The sequence below is a fragment of the Herpailurus yagouaroundi genome, unplaced genomic scaffold, assembly GCF_014898765.1.
Source record: "Herpailurus yagouaroundi ecotype Mexico unplaced genomic scaffold, PumYag 166, whole genome shotgun sequence".
NCBI classification, from domain to species: domain Eukaryota; kingdom Metazoa; phylum Chordata; class Mammalia; order Carnivora; family Felidae; genus Herpailurus; species Herpailurus yagouaroundi.
In genome coordinates this window covers 2,133,334-2,155,122 of record NW_024412407.1, presented here as the reverse complement: position 1 = coordinate 2,155,122, position 21,789 = coordinate 2,133,334, and the positions used below count along the sequence as shown (strand labels likewise).

Below are 21,789 nucleotides of genomic sequence, written 5' to 3'. Positions count from 1 at the left end.
AGGGGAGAAGGAGGCAGAGGCCTGGCTCTCCCGATAGCGACTAAGCAACGGGTAGCTAAGGATCTCCGCCTTGGCGTAAGTGGGGAAACCCGCGCCCCCAAGAGGCCTTAACGCCCACAGCAACTCGACCCCGCCGCCGGTATCACGTGATGGTGCGGCGCGGCGGGTAGACTACAACTCCCACTGTGCCGCGCGGCACGCCGGCGTTACAAAGCTCTCGCTCATTGGTCGCTGGAGATATTTGAAAGGGGGGGCTGGCGCGGAAAACGAAGGTTGAGTCTTGGATTTTTGCAGAGCTCTTCTTCTGGCGAGTAAGTCCTGGACCTGGTGGGGAGGCGACCTCTGGGGCGATAAAGCCCAGAGGAACTCGTGAACGTGTGTACGTGCCAAGGTGAGGTGGGGTCCCGGCGCTGACTTGAGGGGAGGGGCGGCTCTGCGAAGGAAGGTTGGGAGACCTCCGGATGTCCTGGTGAGCTCCGAACTCAGTGGAGGCCTCCCGGTATGGAGCGTTGGGGTGGTGGAATGGGTAGTGAGGCTCCGGATCCCCCGAGAGGAAGGAGAAGCAGAGGCGTCCGTTTATAACGGGAGCCTGCTGTCCTGACATGGGCGTTTTTCCCGAATAGGGTTTCTTTCTTTCTGTCTGTTTTTCTTTCTGTCTTTCTTTCTCCTTCCCTTCCCTTTACCTTCCTTTACCTTCCCTTTACCTTCCCTTTCCCTTACCTTCCCTTTTCTTGTAATCTCGTAATCTCTACAAAGTGGAACTGGAAGTGACGACCCGGAGATCAAGAATCCCACAGCTCCACTGACTGAGCCAGCCAGGCGCCCCTCCCGATAGGATTTCTCATGGGATTCTTTGCAAACAACCCCCCCCCCCCACCGCCCCTCACTTCTGCAGCCTTCAAGCCCTTCTCCTGCCCTCCATTATGAATCTTCTCCGCCTACTCTAATCCTTCTCCTTTTCCCTAGCCCTCCAACGCCATGAGGAGCTTCAAAGGAATCAACTTTGGGACCTTGCTAAGCAGCGTGAAGGAAGCTGAAGAGTTGCTGCCTGACTTGAAGGTAGGATTGTGTCTGGCTCTGGATACACCTGGCTTTCCAAGATGAGCTGGGGTTTTTTGTCTTACATGAAGAGATAACTAATAGGGGATCCTCTCCTGAGAAGCACCCTTTCTAGTTGTCTTTCCCTACTTTGGTGGTCCCAATCACAGCTTCCTCTCCTCTTAGGAGTTCCTGTCCAAGCTTCCAGCTGGTTCATCCAGCTGCCGATCTGATGCCGAGAGGAGACAAGCTTGTGATGCCATCTTGAGGGCTTGCAACCAGCAGCTGACTGCCAAGCTGGCTTGCCCTAGGCACCTGGAGAGCCTGCTGGAACTAGCGGAGCTGGCTTACAATGGCTACTTGATGTCTACCCCCCAGCGCCCACCCCTGTACCTGGAACGAATTCTCTTCATCTTTTTGCGGAACATTGCCACACAGGGAATCCCAGAGGCCACGCTCCGATTCGCAAAACCCCTTCATGCCTGTTTGGTGCATTGCTCTCGCCAAGCTGCTCCCCAGGACTATGATGCTGTGGCGCGAGGCAGCTTTTCTCTGCTTTGGAAGGCAGCAGAAACCCTGGAGGAGCGGCGAGCTGCATTATCAACTCGGCTGAAGGCCTTGAGCTTTCTTGTACTCTTGGAGGATGAAAGTACCCCTTGTGAGGTTCCCCACTTTGCTTCTCCAACAGCCTGTCGAGTGGTAGCTGCCCATCAGCTATTTGATGCCACTGGGCACAGTCTGAATGAAGCCGATGCTGATTTCCTAGATGACCTGCTCTCCAGGCATGTGATCAAAGTTTTGGTGGGTGAGGGAGGGGGTTCTCCTGGTCCTCTTTCTCCCCAGAGGGCCCTCTGTCTCTTGGAACTCACCCTGGAACGTTGCCGTCGCCTCTGCTGGAGTGGCCACCATGCCAAGGCCACGAGAGTAGTGGAGAAGACCCATGATTACCTAAGGAACACCAGTCTGGCCCCCAGCCTCCAGTTATGCCATCTTGGGGTTGAACTGCTACAGGCTGGGGAGGGAGGATCCCAGGCACTGGCCGAGCTTCTGATCAAGGCATCAGCTGTCCTGAACAACAGTGTGGAGGCACCATCACCCCCATTGCGGGCATTATGTGACAGCTGCCAGTTCTTCCTCTCAGGACTGGAGCGAGGCATCAAGAGACGCTATGGACTGGATGCTGTTCTGGGCCTCTTTGCTTTTCTTGGCGGGTACTGCTCTCTCATCCGGCAGCTGCAGGATGGTGTGAGTTAAGAACCTAGAGGTAGGGTGGGAATGTGGTTCTGCAGACTATCAGGCTAAGGTCTTTGGTAAGATCTGGAAGCCCTGGCTCCCTCCTCAGTCAGCTGCTCTCTGGATTATGCCTCGTGCAGCCACCAGCAGCCTAGTCTACTCTGGGAGGGCCATGGCCCCTCCTAATGCCCTTCTTCCTACTCCCTGGGCTGAGTCAGCTCTCCAGGACTCTGGGCCAGTCTTCAGTTTGGAGCTCATCCTGTATCTCTGCCTCTCAACCCAACCTTCCCCTTCCTTCCTCAGGTCTGTGGGGATCCCTCCAAGCAGCAGCAGTCTCTGGTTCAGATGCAATTTCAGGGACTTCACCTCTACACTGTGGTGGTTTATGACTTTGCGCAAAGCTGTCAGGTACAGTCTGGGAATCAAAAGACCTGGACAGGTCCTGGGGTCTGGGGTTGCTGGACTGCCCTGGTAGAGCCTTGGAGTTGCTTTGGGTTTGGGGTGGGGTAGATGTCACCTTGGACCTATTATGTCTCTTCTGACTCTCAAGACCTTCTTGTCCCTTTAGGTAACTGATTTGGCTGACCTGGCCCAGCTGGTGGAAAGTTGCAAATCTACTGTGGTCTGGATGCTGGAGGCCTTACAGAGCCTGTCAGGCCAAGAGCTGACTGACTACCTGGGCATGACTGGTTAGTGCCCTGGGGCCCAGATGCAGGGGGGAAGGTCATCACTCACTAGGCAGACAAATAGCACTTGCTGGATGGTTCTGACCACCTTGGGGGCTCCTTGTGGTTTAAGGAGGCAGTGAAAAAAATGTTCTTGCCTGGGTGCTCAGTTGGTTAAGCATCCAACTTTGGCTCAGGTCATGATCTCGTGTTCATGGGTTCGAGCCCCATGTTGGGCTCTGTGCTGACAGCTCAGAACCTGGAGTCTGCTTCGTGGATTCTGTCTCCCTCTCTCTCTGCCTGCCGCCCCCGCCCCCGCCACTTGTACTCTGTCTCTCTGTCTCTCACAAAAATAAATAAAACATTAAAAAACATTTTTTTAAACATTTATAGTAGTAGAGAAGTGATAAGGCTAACTTATGATAGACACAAATTTTTTGTCATTGACATTGAAACATGATTTGGTGTTTTCTTTCATGAAAATGTTTGTACCTGATATGCAACTTTATGACCTTTTTTTTTTTAATGTTTTTTTATTATTTATTTTTGAGAGAGAGACAGAGTGCAAGCAGGGGAGGGGCAGAGAGAGAGGGAGACACAGAATCCGAAGCAGGCTCCAGGCTCTGAGCTGTCAGCACAGAGACCAATGTGGGGCTTGAACTCACAAACCACAAGATCATGACCTGAGCCAAAGTCGGATGCTTAACCAACTGAGCCACCCAGGCACCCCTATGACCTTTCTAGAAGTTTTATTTTTTTTAATGTTTACTTTTCATGTTTATTTTTACTTTTGAGAGAGAGAGAGAGAGTCAGAGAAAGAGGGAGACACACAGAATCCGAAGCAGGCTCCAGGCTCTGAGCTGTCAGCACAGAGCCCGACATGGGGCTCGAACCCACGAACCATGAGATCATGACCTGAGCCGAAGTCAGACACTTAACCCACTGAACCACCCAGGCACCCCAAGTTTTAAAGAATATTTATAACTTAAAATTTTTTTTTAGAAACCAGGTAAAAATGCTTCAACAATCAAATTGCGCAAAAAGGCATGTAGTCTAAAGTCTCTCTCTCCTAATCCTGGTCACAAAGTTCCCCTCTACTGAGACAACTAATACGATCAATTTCTTACGTATCATTCTGGAGATGTACTATGTATAAATAAATTTGCATATATACTTCTCCACACCTTTTCAGTTGAAACGTGCATACAGAAAAGTACAAAGTGAACATACTTTTTAAATTTTTTTTTTTTTTAACGTTTATTTATTTTTGAGACAGAGACAGAGCATGAACGGGGTAGGGGCAGAGAGAGAGGGAGACACAGAATCGGAAGCAGGCTCCAGGCTCTGATCCATCAGCCCAGAGCCCGACGCGGGGCTCGAACTCACAGACCGTGAGATTGTGACCTGAGCTGAAGTCGGACGCTCAACCGACTGAGCCACCCAGGCGCCCCTGAACATACTTTTTAACCAACATCTAGGTCAAGTAAGAGCATGATTTAGACCTTGGGGAAACCCCTCCTTCTGCCTCCCTCCTAGTAACCCCCCTCCTCAAAGCAACCATTATCCTAACGGCATACTTTAGTTTTGTCTATTTTTGTATTTTATAATACGTTTTCCCTTCAGTTTATAAAAAGGATGGCCCCATTAAATTATACAAACCCAATGAGTTTCAGTCACTGAAAAGTTTTGGAGAACTTTTTTTTTCTTTTTTTTTTTTTTTTTTTATGTTTTTCTTTTATTTTTGAGAGACACACACACACAGTGAGAGCAGGGGATGGGGCAGAGAGAGAGAGAGAGAGAGACAGAATCTGAAGCAGGCTCCAGGCTCTGAGCTGTCAGCGCAGAGCCCGACATGGGGCTTGAACTCACAGACTGCAAGGTCATGACCTGAGCCGAAGTCAGATGCCCAACCAACTGAGCCACCTAGGTGCCCCAGAACTTTTCATATTTATATATTCAGTAGTTAAACCTACCCATTGAGATGAAAATATCATCAGCAGTCACAAAAATTACTAGTTTGAAAATTCTTCCCGGAATATTGAAGCCTGACTTAATTTTTTCCAGCCATCTGTGTTGATAGCCAAAAAGCTGCATAAACTAGAGTTTAGGGCAAATTTTGTTCATTCAACAAATATCTGTTGAGCACCTACCGTGTGCCAAGCACTATTGTGAGGACTTGGGTGTATCAGTAAATGAAACAAAGATCCCTGCCCTCACGAAGCCACAGTCTGGTTAGGGGAGAATGATAATAAGCAACAGAATAATTGAATTATCAATATGTTAGAAAGTGATAAGAAATGTGGGGGCGGGGGGGAAGGAATATAGAGCAGGATAGGAAAGGGAATTAGGAGTTCAGGGTGGGTGAGGGGGCAAGTTACCACTTAAAATAGAGTCAGGATAGGCCTGCTTGGGAGGGTGACATGAGCAAAACTTGGAGGATGTGATGGAGTTGGCCATGTAGACACCTGCAAAAGGACATCCTTGGCAGAAGAAACAGTCAAGGCCAAGGCCCTAAGGCAGGAACTATCCTGGTGTGGTCAAGAAACAGCAAGGAGGCTCCTAGTGTGGCTTTCGTGGAATGAGAGGAGGAGGAGGAGGAGATAAGGGATAGGCCAGAGCGTTAACCCCAAAATGCTGCCTTTGGAGGAAGATGAAGGCAAAAATTGGCATGTGAGGAAATGGGCCCTGTGTAGGAGTGAAGACTCAGCTTGCGCTTGTAGAACAAGTGCAAAGGAGCCGCTGGTGTGGGTGTGCCTTACAGGAACGGACGTCACGGGCTGAGTTGGAGCAGGTAGGGGCTATCTCATTCCCTAGCAGTAGGGCTTCCTGTCTGATCTGGAAGCTACTGAGCCGGCCACAGGTTGAGCTTCTCTCTACTGCCTCTCCAACAGGAGAGCGGCAGTGGGAACTATTTCCGCTGTCAACTATTCTCTCTCTCACTTGCAGCCTCTTACACCAGTAACTTGGCCTACAGCTTCTATAGTCACAAGCTGTATTCCGAGGCCTGTGCCATCTCTGAGCCCCTCTGTCAGCACCTGGGGTTGGTGAAGCCGGACACCTATCCCGAGGTGCCTCCTGAGAAGGTACGAGGGCAGGAAGGGAGGTTATGTTGGAGGCCTGAGTAGCATGAAAGGGCCTGGCCAGGACCCTGCCCTGCAGTAGCGTGTTAAGAGCCAAGTACCTGGGACGGTGTCTTCCACACCTCACTTGTACTATTACTATGTTTTTTTTTTTAATGGTCTCATATAGCCACGTTCAAGCTGGTGGTTCTCAACCTGGTTGCATGTTAGAATCCCCTGAATGTACTTAAAAAAACTCATTCTGATGCCTGGCCCAAGCCGATTGCATCAGAATCTCTGGTGCTAGAGCCCACGCATCTGGTTATTTTAAAAGTTCCCCGAGGAGGCCCTTTAAGTAACCAGAGTGAGAACCATCGCAAGGAGACCCATGAAATGATGGGTTGGCTGGAGTGGCAGTTGAGATGGGTTGTAGAGGGCCTTGGTTTTCATCTTGAGTGAGGCAGATGAGACTCTCAAAGGAAGGCATGACATCAGCTTGGCATTTTGAGTTTCTCTGGCATCACTATGGTGAATGAACAAGATACCAGGACAACAGTGGGCACCCCCACTGCTCTTGTAGCCTGGGCCGGAAAGGGTGGGTATCTGAACTGAAGTAGCGTCTTGCGGGATGGGAAGAAGGGAATGGGTGCAAGAAGCCCGGGATTAATTTGGTAAGTGACTGGCTGTGACGGGGTGGGGGTGGGGGGTTGCGGAGGGAAGGTCAAGGATGGCCTGGCATTTCGGACTGAGAAGACGCTGACTTGTGAGAGAGGGGTTACAGGAGGAGAAACGGGTTTCTAGGGCTGTGGACATAAATATGTGGGTGGGGTGGATTGAAGCCTCAGATTGAGAACCCTGGAGTGTTTAGTGCTTTGGTGTCTTCTGCCTTGGGGCAGGCTTGGGGGCTGGCGGACCACCTGGTGGTGTATGTACCTGTGTGGCATGTACTCCCCCACTATTACGGACTCGGTGGTTCCTCTCTGCAGTTTGGTCTCTGCTTTCTATGGTCAGTTGCACAGGTGCTTCCGGCTGCATGGAGAGAGTTTGAAGAAACTGGGTAAACAGGCCCAGGGCTGCGAGATGGTGACTTTGTGGCTGACAGCCCTGCAGCCCTGTGGCCCCCAACACATGGCTGAGCCTGTCACCTTCTGGGTTCGGATCAAGATGGATGCAGCCAGAGCAGGAGACAAGGAGCTACAGCTGAGGTGAGTTGGCGGGGAGGGAGACAACCATGTTTGCTCCCTGGCTAGGGCTAGCTTTTGGTACTGGTGGTCTCGTGTATCCTTCTGTCTGAAAAAAGGCACTGGTTCCTCTGTTCGTTGTTATTTATCAAATGCCTACTATATGACAGTCACTGTGCTAGGTATAGGGGAGCAGTGGGGACAGGCAATGCCCTTGCTTTAATGACTGGGAAGTCAGTGACCTCTCAGCAAGCCACGGCTGGGACTCCTTGGCACGGGGCAGAAGCTCCATGCTTCACGGACTCCCTGACATGGCGTTGGGCCTGCCTTCTCTTAGGACTCTGCGAGACAGCCTGAGTGGCTGGGACCCAGAGACCCTGGTCTTCCTGCTGAGGGAGGAGCTGCAGGCCTATAAGGCTGTGCGAGCGGACACAGGGCAGGAACGGTTCAACGTCATCTGTGACCTGCTGGAGCTGAGCCCTGAGGAGACACCGGCTGGGGCCTGGGCTCGAGCCACCCACCTGGTGGAACTGGCTCAGGTGCTCTGCTACCATGACTTTGCCCAGCAGACCAACTGGTGAGGAAGAATAGCTGGGGAGGCCACTCTTGCTTCTCACCCTAGGTCATCTTACCCTTTTCAGAGGCCGTTTCCCTCTCCCAAGTCCCTGAGCAGCCACTTCAGTTTGTGGCCATGGGCGCTCATTCAAAGGGTGGGGCCGGCTATCCTGCAGAAGGTCCTTCCCAGGACACTATGGCAGGTACTCGTCATGGGCCCAGCTTAAGTCCATCCTCTCCCTTCAGCTCTGCCCTGGATGCTATCCAGGAAGCCCTACAGCTTCTGGAGTCTGTGAGGCCTGAGACCCAGGCCAAGGATCGGCTTCTGGATGATAAAGCACAGGCCCTCCTATGGTTCTACATTTGTACCCTGGAGACCAAAATGCAGGAAGTAAGTGTGGCTTCTGTGGGGCTTAGCAGAACTGGATTATTTCCCCCAGGCCCATAGTAAGCTGGTGCCAGCCCTGTTTTTTATCCTGATCTCCCCTCCCCCCATCTAGGGTATCGAGCGGGATCGGAGAGCCCAGGCCCCTAATAACCTGGAGGAATTTGAAGTCAATGACCTGAACTATGAAGATAAACTCCAAGAAGATCGTTTCCTATACAGTAACATTGCCTTCAACCTGGCTGCAGATGCTGGTGAGGGTTGTGAATGTAGTGTGCTAGATGGGGTCTCCTCTGTGTCTTCCTAAGAGCAGAATGGGGACCCCAGGTAGGGGAAAGGAAGTAGGGTGGGAGGTGGGCACAGAGGGCAGAGGGCGTTACGAAGAAGGCTGCATTCTCCCCAGATGGCCCACACTGAGAGAATGGCCGGTCCCTTTCTTCTGACTTCTAGCTCAGTCCAAATGCCTGGACCAAGCACTGGCCCTTTGGAAGGAGGTGCTTACAAAGGCACAAGCCCCCGCTGTACGGTGTCTCCAGCAGACGGCAGCCTCACTGCAGACCCTAGCAGCCCTCTATCAGCTGGCGGCAAAGGTAATGGGGCAGGGCGTTAACACACGCCAGAAGCCCACTCTTTCCTCTTCTTTGGCTGGTGTATCTGCTAAGAAGCCATGTAGCCCATTGTGGCCTCTCTCACCGGGCTTCCTAAGTTGAAATACAAGCTTCGTCCTTTATTTTAACTCACCTTGGCAAGTGACGTAACTTCCTAAACCCAGGTTTCCTTGTGTCTAAAATGAGGACAGTAATAGCACTACCTCATGGTGTCCTTAAGTGGCATATTCAAATGTCAGATATAGTTATTATTAATTCTTAGGTAATTTGAGCTGTGTGTTTTCTTTTTTTTAATTTTTTTTTTTCAACGTTTATTTATTTTTTGGGACAGAGAGAGACAGAGCATGAACGGGGGAGGGGCAGAGAGAGAGGGAGACACAGAATCGGAAACAGGCTCCAGGCTCTGAGCCATCAGCCCAGAGCCTGACGCGGGGCTCGAACTCACGGACCGCGAGATCGTGACCTGGCTGAAGTCGGACGCTTAACCAACTGCGCCACCCAGGTGCCCCGAGCTGTGTGTTTTCTGAAACATACATAGATGCCTATAGGTTTAATTTTACATTTTTACATGCAACATCAGGACATTTCACAGACTCCCTGAAGCTCTTCCCTGGACCCCACATTAGGAACCTCCGAAAAAGAACATGGTACATAAAAAAGATCTTTGTTACTGTGGCCATTAGGCCATATTTCTAGCATGAGAATCGAGGGAAGGTGCCTCAGCGCTAGATCTGAGTCTTGGCTCTCCCCCGTACCTGTGATGTGAATTTGGGCAAGCAACTTAACTTGTGTGAGTCTTAAGCCTCTTAGTCTATAGTCATCTGTAAAATTGGGGTTAGAGTCACTATGAAAGATTAAAAGAGCTGATGCACGTGAACTCCTCTTTTTGACAATTTGATATTTTTATTATGACTTTTGAAGTTTCACTTCAAATTTTATTTTTCAGTAATCTCTACACCCAATGTGGGGCTCAAACTCACAACTTTGTATGCCCCCGTCACTGAACCAGCCAGGTGTCCCTTCAATTTTTTTTTTTTTTTTTTTTTTAGATCTATGAATTCTTTTTTTTTTTTAAGTGTATTTTTATTTATTTTGAGAGAGAGAGAGAGAGAGAGAGAGAGGGAGACAGAATCCCAAGCGGGCTCCGTGCTATCAGCGCAGAGCCCCATGTGGGGCTTGAACCAACTGGGTGGCTCAGTCGGTTGAGCATCCCAACTTCCGCTCAGGTCATGATCTCACAGTTCAGGGCTTTGAGCCCCGCATCAGGCTCGTTGCTGTCAGCACAGGGCCCGCTTCAGATCCTCTGTCCCCTCTCTCTTTCTGTCCCTCTCTTGCTCAGGCTTTCTCTCTCTCAAAAGTAAGTAAATATTAAAAGGAATTGAAGTATGGTTGACACACAATATTATATTAGTTTTAGGCGCGCAACATAGTGATTTGGCAATAGCGTGCGTTACTCAGTGCTCACCATGGTGAAGGAAGTCACCATACATTATTATCACAATGTTATTGACTGTACCCTCTGTGCTGTACTTTTTCAGCCCCACGACTTACTTATTTTATAACTGGAAGTTTGTACCTCTTGATCCTCTTGCCTGTCTCGCCCATCCCCCTGCCCTGATGTAAACCTCTCAGCACAGTGCCTGGCCCATAGTAAGCTTTTGGTAACTCCCAGCTGTCGATGCTGACTGGTACCTAAGCTTTCACGCGGGAGGCTGGATGGTGGTAGGCTCCTCACTGCTCTTATCTCAGGCTTCTTGAGGATGGCAGGTGGTGGCCTTGTCTGTAGCCACACCTCATCCAGGCTCTGAAGTCAGACCAAGGTCTCAAAGGGCTGAGGAGCAGAGGGTAGAAAGGGAGGTTCGAGCAGGAGCTGGGTAAACTTCCTGCTCCTGGCTGACCAGCCCCTGCAGGCTCTGGAGGTCCTCCTGCTCGTACGGATCGTCTCCCAGAGACTGGAGGACCACGCGAAGGCAGCCGGCTCTTCCTGCCACGCCAGCCAGCTGCTCCTGATGCTCGGCTGTCCCAGCTATGCCCAGGTGAGTGCCCAGCCAGCCAAGCCCGGAGCTGCGGGGGGACCTGGCTTTAGTGACCCATCTTTTCTCTGAGAAGACAAGATACTGAAGGGGCATCTTCCCTGCCTTCTACTGCCACATCCTGCTGGAGGGTCGTAAAGTGTGGAGTGGTTGGGAGGCAGCTGTGGGAAGAGGAAGCGTCTTTCCTTCTCACTGCAAAACCATTGTTTCCTAAGTCTTATAGATCCTGCACCAGAAATACACCACTAATCCTGTATTTCCCCACCATTTGCCCTAGTCGCCCTTTCTCCACTCCCTTAGGACTGCTCCAACACCACCTGGCTGGTCTCCCTGCCTCCAGCAGGGAGGAGCCTTTTGTCTTCTAACATGATCTTTTAAGGCACAGATCTGATCTCATCTTTTTTCCTGCTTAAAGGATTTCATTGGTTTCTTCATTACCTGTAGGATGATACTGTCTAGACACTTTACTTAGTATTGCACACCTTCTGTATCCTGGCTCATGTTTTTTCTTGCCACTCCCCACCATGGAACTTCTGTCCATCCACGCCAGTTACTTTAGAGCCTTGTATGTGCCTCCCTCCCTTTGGTTCTGTTAGCCCCTCCACCCTAAATACACCTCCTCCACCCACCTTTTTTCTACTTTCTTTTCAAGGCCTAGCTCAATTGTCCTCTCCCTCATGAAGTATTTTATACATCCTCTTCTTCAAGGGCAGAATCACCTACTTTCCCTGGGTCCCCATACCACTAATGGCATTGTGTCACGATTACACAGGTGTGTCTGCACCCCCACTGCATTGCAAGCTATTGGATGGAAAGTCTTGCTTATTCCTTATTCAGCTATGTCTTTCTAACATAGCGGTTAACCAAAAGATATTAAATGAACATTTTAGCGAGTGATTGAATAACTCTCATGCTGTAGATTATAATACATGAAATAATTGAATACTTAGTTGGAGGTGTTCTGCATTTTACTTGCAAGTGTTTTAATCCACTTTAATTTGAAAAGTCTGGCTGCCTTTCCTCACCAGCATGTTCACGAATCCCATGATTGTTTTCTTAGCTATACCTGGAAGAGGCAGACTCAAGCCTGAAGCTTCTGGATCACAACACTGACACGTACCTGCTCCTTTCGCTAACCTGTAACCTACTTCGAAGTCAGCTCTACTGTGTTCACCAGAAGGTATTTCTCACTTTCTTAACCCCTGAAGTTCCCAGGTATTGGAAGGATTTTTAGGATTTTCGGGATATTCTTCAGGCTTCTGAGATTTCCCTGGAGCTAGGAAGAGTATTCCCAACCGTGAGAAGCCATGCTGTTTCCCAGCCTTGTCCTTTCTATTCTTTCCCAGTTGCCTCAGTCACACTGTCCTGTGACTAGAGACTGAGATGACATTGATCCCAGGAAGGCAATGGAGCCCAAATTGGAAATCAAGTGAGATGCAGAAAACCTGAGTTTTCTCACAGCCCAACTGTGTGACTTGTCTGCGTCTTGCGCCCTCTCAGGCTGTCGTTTTCTCCACAGCTTTTATCATTCTCAAAAGCAGGGGCTGGGCCGGATGATCTTTAGGGGCATCCTAAGTTCTGAATCGCTGCTCTGACCTCACTCACCACTCTTCTCTGGCCCTCCCTGTCTCCCAGGTGACTGAGGGTGCCTCTCTGTTGCTGTCTGTGCTTCGGGACCCTGCCCTCCAGAGATCATCCAAGGCCTGGTACTTGCTGCGTGTCCAGGCCTTGCAGGTGGTGGCATCGTACCTCAGCCTCTCATCAGACAGCCTCTCAGCCTCCCTGCGGGAGCAGCTCCGTGCCCAAGGTGAAAGAATAGGGTGGATGATGGCCCTTTGTGGTCAAATGGTGTGGATCGCCCACTCTCAGCTCTTCTCAAGCCCTTGTCCCCTCTGCTGTCCCAACTGTGTGGACTAGCCCACTGAGAGGCTGCACAGAGTAGGCCTGGGATAGCATATGAGTCTCTGTTTGTCTGCCGACTGATCGATTGCTTAGTACCTGGCTGGAATGCTATACTAACAAGGGTTCTGAGGCCCCACGTGGTCTGAGGGAAAGAGTTCTGTGATTGATTCGCTCTGTCTGCCTTAGGCACAGAAGAACAGCGGCAGCACGTTTTGCATTTGCTATCTTAGTAGGTGAAGGTGGTGGCAGTGAAGGTGGTGGCAGTTCTGGCGGCATCATCTCCCTTCTTGTCCCCCCACCACTCCCTGCACAGGCTGGCAGACGCCTGAGGTTGCACTCGTCGACTCCCATAAGCTCCTCCGAAGCATTATCCTCCTGCTCCTGGGCAGTGACGTGCTCTCGATTCAGAAGGCGGCTGTGGAGACCCCATTTCTGGACTATGGTGAGTCTGAGGAGGAGAGCGAGGCCCAGTGGGAATGAACAGGCCAGATGGTGGGGCTGCCAGCTTTGCCTCCAGAGGATCCAGGCTGTGACCGAGTGACGGTGGTCTCGTCTCTCTCCTTTGTACAGGTGAAAATCTGGTACAAAAATGGCAGGTTCTGACAGAGGTGCTGAGCTGCTCAGAGAAGCTGGTCTCCCGCCTGGGCCATCTGGGTTGTGTGAGCGAAGCCAAGGCCTTTTGCTTGGATGCCCTGAAACTTACAACGAAACTGCAGCTACCACACCAGTGAGTACAGGCCAGAGGAGGCCATTCCAGAACCTGAGTGCCCACATCCTGGACTCTGGGGTCCCAAACTCTTCCACAGATTTTACGTGTTATGTTTGGAGGGGTTGGGAGGACGTATCCCATGGCTCAGTAAGTAGGAAATGCCGACTTAACCAAGCTTAGACATTTTTATTTCCTGTAGGACTTCTCACATCCTTCAGTACGCCGATCCACATTGTAACTCTCCAAAAGGGAGAGCTGGTGTACCATGTTTCCCTAAGTCCCTTTGCCCACAGGATCCTTTTTTTTGGGTGGGAATGTGGTTTGGGAAATCCTGTCCTCGTGCACAAAGATGACTGGGGATGAGGGAGAAGTGTAGAGAGTTTTCCCAGGGTAGACTTGAAGTCAGCTCGAGAGAGTAGAGGTCCTCCAGAGGCCAGGAGCCTGCCCCAGTGCTGCCAGTGAAAGGGACAGGAAGATGGACTCAGGAACACAAGGACTTGCATGAGTTGCTTGTCATCTCCTCTCCCAACAAGGTGTGCCCTGTTCCTGGTGCTGAAGGCGGAGCTGGAGCTGGCACGCACTGACATTGACCTCTGTGAGTCGGACCTGCAGCAGGTTCTGTTCTTACTGGAGTCTTGCACAGGTGAGCAGCCATGCCCCCACACCCACGGGCAGTGGCGGGAGTGGCACACAAACACTACAACACATCTTTGTATGTGAAAGTGTGGGTTCCTTCTAAATCAGGGACCTTTTTTTTTTTTAATTTTTTTTAATGTTTTAGAGAGAGAGACAGAGACAGAGTGTGAGCAGGGGAGGGGCAGAGAGAGAGGGAGACACAGAATCCAAAGCAGGTTCCAGGCTCTGAGCTGTCAGCACAGAGCCTAATGCAGGGCTCGAACTCACAGACCGCGAGATCATGACCTGAGCTGAAGTCGAACGCTTAACCGACTGAGCCTCCCAGGCGCCCCTAAATCGGGGACTTCTAACTCTTCTGCTTCAATCAGACCACTGGTGTCCCTCCTTAAGATGGCTTGCCCATCTGACTAACCCAATGTGGCTCTACTTTTCAGCACTGCCTGATACATTTTGGCTATTTCAATCTAAATAAAATTTACAATTCATTCCTCAGTCACTTGCCACATTTCATGTGCTCAGTAGCCACATTGTGGCTTAGTGGCCACTCTATTGGACCGCACAAATGTCGTGTCCTCAGGAGGGCTTAAATTAATAATAAAATAGTGTATTTGTGGTACATTTTTTCTTATCAACCACTTTTCCCTCTCGTATTTCATTTGACCCACACAAAACCCTGGAAAGTCAGGTGGACACATGGATTTTTTTTCTCACTTGTAAAATGAGGAAGTTAAGAAATTCAGTGTTTTGGACCAGGATCATGGGCCCAGTTGGGGCCCAGAGCCAGGATAAAGACGTAGGCCTCCTGGTGCCCACCTGCTTTCCTGAGCTATGCAGCCGTCTCAGGTGCAGGTATGGGGGTTTTGCGGGTTGGGTTTATCTATTATGGGATGGGAAGAAACATTAGGGATTTTACTGAAAACAAAAATAAGCCATATTAATATTTAGTCCGATCAGACAGTAATCCATACAAGCAGTAAGTCAATAACACCTATATTAAGGAGTTGGGCCCTGGGGTAGCTCAGGAAGCACTTGGTATCACTTCTCCCAGTTTTGTAATTCTGGCTCCACTCTCCCCAGAGTTTGGCGGGCTAGCCCAGCACCTGGACTCAGTGAAGAAAGTCCACCTGCAGAAGGGCAAGCAGCAGACCCGGGTCCGTCGTCCTCCAGAGCTCCCTGAAGAGGAGCCCTTCCTAAGAGGCCCTGCCCTGGAGCTGGTAGCCACTGTGGCCAAGGAGCCAGGTCCTGTGGCACCTTCTACGAACTCCTCCCCTGTCCTGAAAGCGAAGCCCCAGCCCAGCCCCGGCTTCCTGACCCACCTGCCCACGTGTGACTGCTTGCTCTGTGCCAGCCCCGTGCTCTCGGCAGTCTGTCTGCGCTGGGCATTGGTCACAGCGGGGGTGAGACTGGCTTTGGGCCATCAGGCCCAGGGTCTGGATCTGCTGCAGGTCGTGCTAAAGGGTTGCCCTGCAGCCACTGAGCGCCTCACCCAAGCTCTACAAACTACCCTGAATCACAAAGCACCTCCCTCCCCTGTCCCGAGCCTCTTGGATGAGATCTTGGCTCAGGCCTACACACAGCTGGCACTGGAGGGGCTGAGCCGGCCATCACACAAGAGTCTGGGGAAGGTCCTGGAGTCGGGGCTGAAGTTTGTGGCAGCACGAGTACCCCACCTGGAGCCCTGGCGAGCCAGCCTGCTCTTGATTCGGGCCCTTGCAAAGCTGGCCGGCCTCAACTGCTGCACTACCCAACTTTTTGCAAGCTCCTGGGGCTGGCAGCCACCATCAGTAAAACCCTCCCCAGGCTCAGAGCCCTCTAAGCCGCGAAGCCAAAAACTTTCTGGAAGGGGGCGTCAGCGGGCAGCCTCATCTACCCAGCACCTCCATAATACCTCTCTGAAAAGTCTGGAAGGTGGAGGACTGCCGGGTACACCGAAGCCCCCAGGCCAGGTCAGGCCAGCAGGCACTCGAGTCCCTTTTACTGTGTTTGAGGAAGTCCTCCCTACAAAGAGCAAGCCTGAGGTTCCCAAGGCCCCTAGAGTACAACAGAGGGTCCAGACGCGCCTCAAGGTGAGGTGGGACTGCGGCTGGGTGGTGTTGGTGTCAGGTGGGGTGGTTCTGGAGAATTCAGAATAGGTGCCTTTCCCAGGACCTGGCGGGGCCTTCAGCTCTACTGTTAACCTGCACAGAAAGACAATTCTATCTTTGTTTCAAACAGAAGGTGCTTTCCTTAACTCTCTGGTTCCTCTTCCTTTTCATCCTTTGTCCTTTTGTTCCTCCCTTCTCTCCCTTCTTCCGCACCCAAGAGTCCTGGCCCTTGATTGAGCTGCCTCAATTGGAGAGGTTAATTTTTAAATCTTCCCCCAAAGGCCTCTGAGAGTGTGCCTCTGCAGCACCACCTGCTGGCAGATGTCTTATCACTGAAGGCCCCTTGGCCCTTCTCCCTTTCCCACCCATCCCAGGTGAACTTCAGTGATGACAGTGATTTGGAAGACCCTGTCTCAATTGAGGCACGGCCTGCAGAGGGGCCCAAGAGACGGGGCACTGCTTCCCGGGGCCGGGGCCGGGGCCGGGGCCAGGCCAGGAAGAACCCGAGCCTGAAGACAGTTGCAGTGGCAGCCTCAAGTAGTGCCCCTGGGCTCCCAGGCCTGGGTGGTAGGAGCCGGAGGGCCAAGAAGGTGACATCAGGACACTGTGAGGAGCTGGGCTCTGAGATCATGAGGACCATCCCTGAGGAGGAAATGACTGACAACCAGATGGAAATGAGCTTTGAGATCCTCAGGGGCTCTGATGGGGAAGACTCAGCCTCAGGTAAGATGGTAACGGTGGGAGGTAGAAGGTGCATACATCTTTGGGGGTCGGGGTTGCCCTGGGACCAAAGCACAAGAAATAACTGATGCCAAAGACAGTACAGATATACAACTTTGTTCCTGGCTCCGGGACTGGATCCTAGAAAGAACAAAGGAGACGACAGGAGGAAGAAACTACAGAAAGTCACGTTCTCTCCCTAGGTGGGAAGGCACCAGCTCCAGGACCTGATACAGCCATAGGAGAATGTGAAGTGTTGAGACGTGATTCCAGTAAAGAGGAGCTGCCGGTCCCATGCCCAGACAAGGAGAGAGACAAGGGTCTTGGTCCTCGGCTCCGACTCTCCTCTGCCCCTGTAGCCATTGGTGAGGCTAACCACTGAGGTTTGGTCACTAGGAGAGGGCGAGCCTCTAGGTTGCTTGATCTGATGCCCTTGTGGCCTGCCCATGGTTCTGTCTTCGGATCCTCATCTAGATCCGGTCGCCTTTGAACCTGGGTTTGAATCCCATCACTCTCTTCACCAGATGTGTGCAAGTTACTCAGCCTCTCTGAGCCTTTATTTACTTACCTATAAAATGGGGTTTGGGGGGATGGGGTGAGTTGAGGTAAGTTGCATAGCATCCCACCTGGCACATTGCCCTGCATGAATGGTAGCTTTTTTTTTATCCAAGTGGGAGATGAGATAGAACCTTGGAAACTTGGAACTTTCCATAAAAGTTTTATGAAAAGTTGGGACTTTTATGGAAAGTTCCATCAGCTAAACAGTATGGGACTCATCTACAGCAAGTATCTTCACCTTCCTCTAGGTCTCTCTACCCTGGATTCCATCTGTGACTTATTGACCATTGCTTTCCGTGGGGTTAGTCATTGCCCTCCTAGTGGACTTTATGCTTACCTCTGCCGCCTCCTGGCTTTGTGCTTGGGCCACCGGGATCCCTATGCCACAGCCTGCCTTGTCGCTGAGTCTGTGTCCATCACCTGTCGCCACCAGCTGCTCACCCACCTCCACAGGCAGCTCAGGTGAGTTTCCCCAAGGCCCATGCAGGGGACAGACTGGAAGGAAGGTCTAGATTTTGAAGGAGGGAGAACTCACCCCTACTTATGTTATCTGCAGCAAGGCCCAGAAGCACCGGGGAGCACTCGAAATGGCAGACCAGGTGCAGAGGCTGAGCCTGCAGGACAGGCCTGGAGATGTCCCCCTGGCCCGCATCCAGCACCTCTTTTCCTTCAGGGCTTCAGGATCTGGTCAATTCCCTGAGCCTGAGAAGGAGAGTTTCCAGGAGCGCCTGGCTCTGATCCCCAGCGGTATGGCAGCAGGCTTCAGCCGACTCTCCTGTCCTTTTTTGCATCTTCGTACTAAGGAGTTAGAGGAAGGAGTTTAAGGCATTAGTTAACATAGATTTATGACCCTATGGAAGAACATATCCTCCCTTTTCACTGATTGTCATTTTGTTACTCTCACCAAAGAGAAATACCCTAAATTTGGAAGTCTTGTGCTTTTTTTTTTAACCTCCACTCTGCGTTACTAGCAGATTCAGTGTCTTTTTTCAGGGGTAGGTTCAGATGTCCAGAGTCTCCCTGCACTAACATAAAACGCATTAACAGATGATTTGAGTGCCTCCCTCTGTTCAGGAACTTTTGTTAGTTTCTGTGAGGGACACATCGAAGTACAAGATGTGGTCTCTCTCCACAGGGGGCTGTTCGGGGAGAGCAGCTTGAACTCCAGTGAGCAGAGACTTTTTAGAATTGTCTTGAGTGATGGGTAGGATTGAGTGCAGAAGATGGGGAAGGGAGTTCCTTGTAAGAGCTGAAATGATTCTGGGTATGCTCTGTGTGTCAGGGGTGACTGTGTGTGTGTTAGCTCTGGCCACACTTCAGCCTGGAACCGTGGGCAACACCCTCTTGCTGACCCGGCTGGAAAAAGACAATCCCCCAGTCACTGTGCAGATCCCCACCGCCCAGAGCAAGGTAGGTTTCCTGGGCCAGCAAGCAAAGTTGGGCTGGGGTAGGCTTCTGGTCAAGCTGCTCATATCCCGCAGCTGGGGGGATGGAGAGGTGGTGCTCACGTGGACAAGCAGAAAGCTCACAGTCCCATCTCCCAAAGCTTCCTCTGAGTTCGGCCCTGAAAGAGTTTGACACCATCCAGAAGGAACAGAAAGAGAACAGCAGCTGTACTGACAAGCGAGAATGGTGGACAGGACGGCTAGAACTGGACCATAGGATGGAGGTGTGTGCTCCCAAGGTGGGGTGGGGTCAGGCCTGCCCTGGGAGTGACCCTGCGTGTCACTGTCCTCTCTCTCAGGAGTCCGGGCTAGTGCCGAGTTACCTCAAGTCCTTTCTGGAAGCATAGCCTAAATAAAAAATGATGTTACTTGAGAACGACTTCAAAAAAGAGCTAAAAACTTAAAGGGGTGATGCCAACAGAATGTTTGAGGATACATAACAAGAAAAAAGATTTAAGCCCAAGTATCAGCTTCCCAGGTTTAGCTTTCATTGCCCACCTGTTTGTATTTGTCAAGACATGGTGATATGTGATAAATCATCTTATCTGTACTCCCCGAGTCTCAGCAAATGAAAAACGTTTCTAGCTTCTTGCCTTTTTAACTGGCGGGAAGATGTATAAAACAAATATATACGTTGGAAAACCCATTTCCTCAGCTCCTCTCTGACCGAACGTTCTATTCTTCCTCATTCAGGCTCTCATCATTTCCCTAGAGAAGCATATATTGGGCTGCTGGAGGGGACTGTTGCTGCCATCCAGTGAGGACCCTGGCCCTGCCCAGGAGGCCTCCCGCCTACAAAAGTTGCTGCAGGAATGTGGCTGGGAATATCCTGATGCAGCTCTGCTGAAAGTGAGTTGAGAAATCTGGGAGGGGGAAGAAGCTGGACTTAATTCTTCCCCCACTGCCATTGTGAGTGGAGATGGGAGCGATGGCCCTCACTGACCACTGTTCCCCTGCAGACCATGCTCAGTGGTGCCAGTACCCTCACCCCTCAGGACATTGAGACCTTGGCCTATGGGCTGTGCCCAGCCTGGCCAGAACGAGCCCAAGAGCTTCTGAGTGAGGCAGTACGACGTCTTCAGGGTCAGACAGTACCAAGCAATAGGCATCTTGTCTTAGTGCTAGACAAGGTAAGGAGCTGGGGGCTGGAGGGACCGTATCTGGTGGGCAGCGGGCACCAGGTCACCCCTCTGCCCCCTTCTGATGCTTGTGGATGCCTGCCTGGGGATGGTAATCCCTGCATCCTTTTTGTCCAGGACCTGCAAAAGCTGCCATGGGAGAGCATCCCCAGTCTCCGGGCACTGCCTGTCACTCGGCTGCCCTCCTTCCACTTCTTGCTCAGCTATTCCATCATCAGAGAGGTGGGTTTCAGGGAGTGGGGGAATGATTAGTAATTGAGGGGGATCTGGGAAGACAGGAGAGGGTCTTAGGGATGGGATGGTTCCGTCGTGGAAAGGGGTTTGGAGTTTGTTGAAGCTTGGGCTCTCTGGCCAGACCAGGATCCTGATCACCAGTGTCTTCTCCTCAGTCGGGGGCCTCGGCAGTGCTAAGCCAAGGGGTGGATCCACGCAATACCTTCTACGTCCTGAACCCTCACAATAATCTGTCAAGCACAGAGGAGCAATTTCGAGCCAATTTTAGCAGGTCAGGGGGAGAAGAGTAAGAAAGGGGGTGGGGGAGGGTAGAGAGGGGCAACATGTCCTTTTCCCCTGAATCAAAGCTTGCAGCCCACCTTCTGCCTAGTATTCCCTCTGCCCTCTTTGCCAGCTGACCCCAGTTCTTACTCCTACCTTTTCCCTACAGTGAAGCTGGCTGGAAAGGGGTGGTTGGGGAGGTGCCGAGCCCAGAACAAGTGCAAGCAGCCTTGACAGAGCATGACTTATATATGTGAGTGCTCAGGGCAGGGAAGTGGGGAGGGGGGGTGGGTATCACCATAGTTTGTTTTGTGGCTTTCCAGCCACTGGCTGACTCACGATGCCCCCGGAGACACGCCAGAGGCCGGCTACTGCTGGGTCAGATTCATCTCACATCCTTTTGCCTTAGCTATGCAGGGCACGGGGCGGGTGCCCGCTTCCTGGATGGACAGGCCGTCCTGCGGCTCGGCTGCCGGGCAGTGGCCCTGCTGTTTGGCTGCAGCAGCGCAGCCCTGGCTGTGCATGGAAACCTGGAGGGGGCTGGCATCGTGCTCAAGTATATCATGGCTGGCTGGTGAGTCTCGAGGGCTAACCTAGGTCCCCACCCCAGGTTCTTTCCCAGGTCTGAACACTAAATCCTTCCTCATGTATTTTGTTTTAGAGCCCTCACTTTGTAGTTCTTTTTTTTTTTTCCCCAGTCCCCTGTTTCTGGGTAACCTCTGGGATGTGACTGACCGTGACATTGACCGCTACACGGAGGCTCTGCTGCAGGGTTGGCTTGGAGCAGGCCCAGGAGCCCCTCTTCTCTACTATGTCAATCAGGCGCGCCAGGCTCCCCGACTCAAGTATCTTATTGGGGCTGCACCTGTGGCATATGGCTTGCCTGTCTCCCTGCGGTGATCCCTTGGAGCTGTCCTATCACAGATAGAAGCCATGTGACTGTTCTACCTCCTGTTCTTAGATTTAACCCTTAGGATAAATATTTTAAATGACTTTTCCAGTGTTTTATATGAAATATTTCCTTTTGATTTAACCTTAATATAATAAAGATGTAACATTTAAACCCTGTGTTTTGTGTGGTTCATCTGAGAACATTTGAAGACAAATTATTGCTCCCTCCCACTATGTGGTACTGTAAAGAGGTGAGAATAGCTTGCAGGAGTCCAAGTCTGAGAGTGTTAGGAAGAAAGGCAAAACCACAGGACAAAGGTGGGCCTGGCTTGGCCTCAGCAGACAAAGCTGAAGGGTATCAAAATGCTCTTAAGTTGGGGGTGCCTGAGTGGCTCAGTTGGTTGAGCATCTGACCTTTGATTTTGGCTCAAGTCATGATCCCAGGGTCATGGG

At 51.3% G+C, this 21,789-nt stretch overlaps 1 protein-coding gene across 3 annotated transcripts; it reads left to right on the top strand.

Moving 5' to 3' along the window:
- Window positions 1-227: 227 nt before the first annotated feature.
- Window positions 228-21,513, top strand: ESPL1 (extra spindle pole bodies like 1, separase). Of its 3 annotated transcripts, none has more exons than XM_040487986.1 (31): window positions 228-311; window positions 967-1,059; window positions 1,225-2,283; window positions 2,575-2,679; window positions 2,840-2,960; window positions 5,883-6,019; window positions 7,007-7,200; window positions 7,514-7,753; window positions 7,978-8,122; window positions 8,232-8,370; window positions 8,567-8,706; window positions 10,626-10,760; window positions 11,818-11,937; window positions 12,393-12,564; window positions 12,973-13,101; window positions 13,230-13,386; window positions 13,902-14,011; window positions 15,082-16,070; window positions 16,463-16,811; window positions 17,012-17,173; window positions 17,615-17,828; window positions 17,923-18,113; window positions 18,649-18,776; window positions 18,913-19,035; window positions 19,505-19,660; window positions 19,771-19,941; window positions 20,068-20,172; window positions 20,340-20,455; window positions 20,615-20,698; window positions 20,855-21,019; window positions 21,144-21,513. In XM_040487986.1, the coding sequence occupies exons 2-31, from the start codon at window positions 979-981 to the stop codon at window positions 21,343-21,345; spliced, it is 6,339 nt and encodes a 2,112-aa protein (XP_040343920.1). In that variant the 5' UTR covers window positions 228-311; window positions 967-978; the 3' UTR covers window positions 21,346-21,513. The 3 variants fall into 3 exon arrangements, with proteins under 3 accessions (XP_040343920.1, XP_040343921.1, XP_040343919.1); XM_040487985.1 differs by having other exon boundaries at window positions 252-391; XM_040487987.1 differs by lacking the exons at window positions 20,855-21,019; window positions 21,144-21,513 and having other exon boundaries at window positions 251-391; window positions 20,306-20,455.
- Window positions 21,514-21,789: the final 276 nt, after the last annotated feature.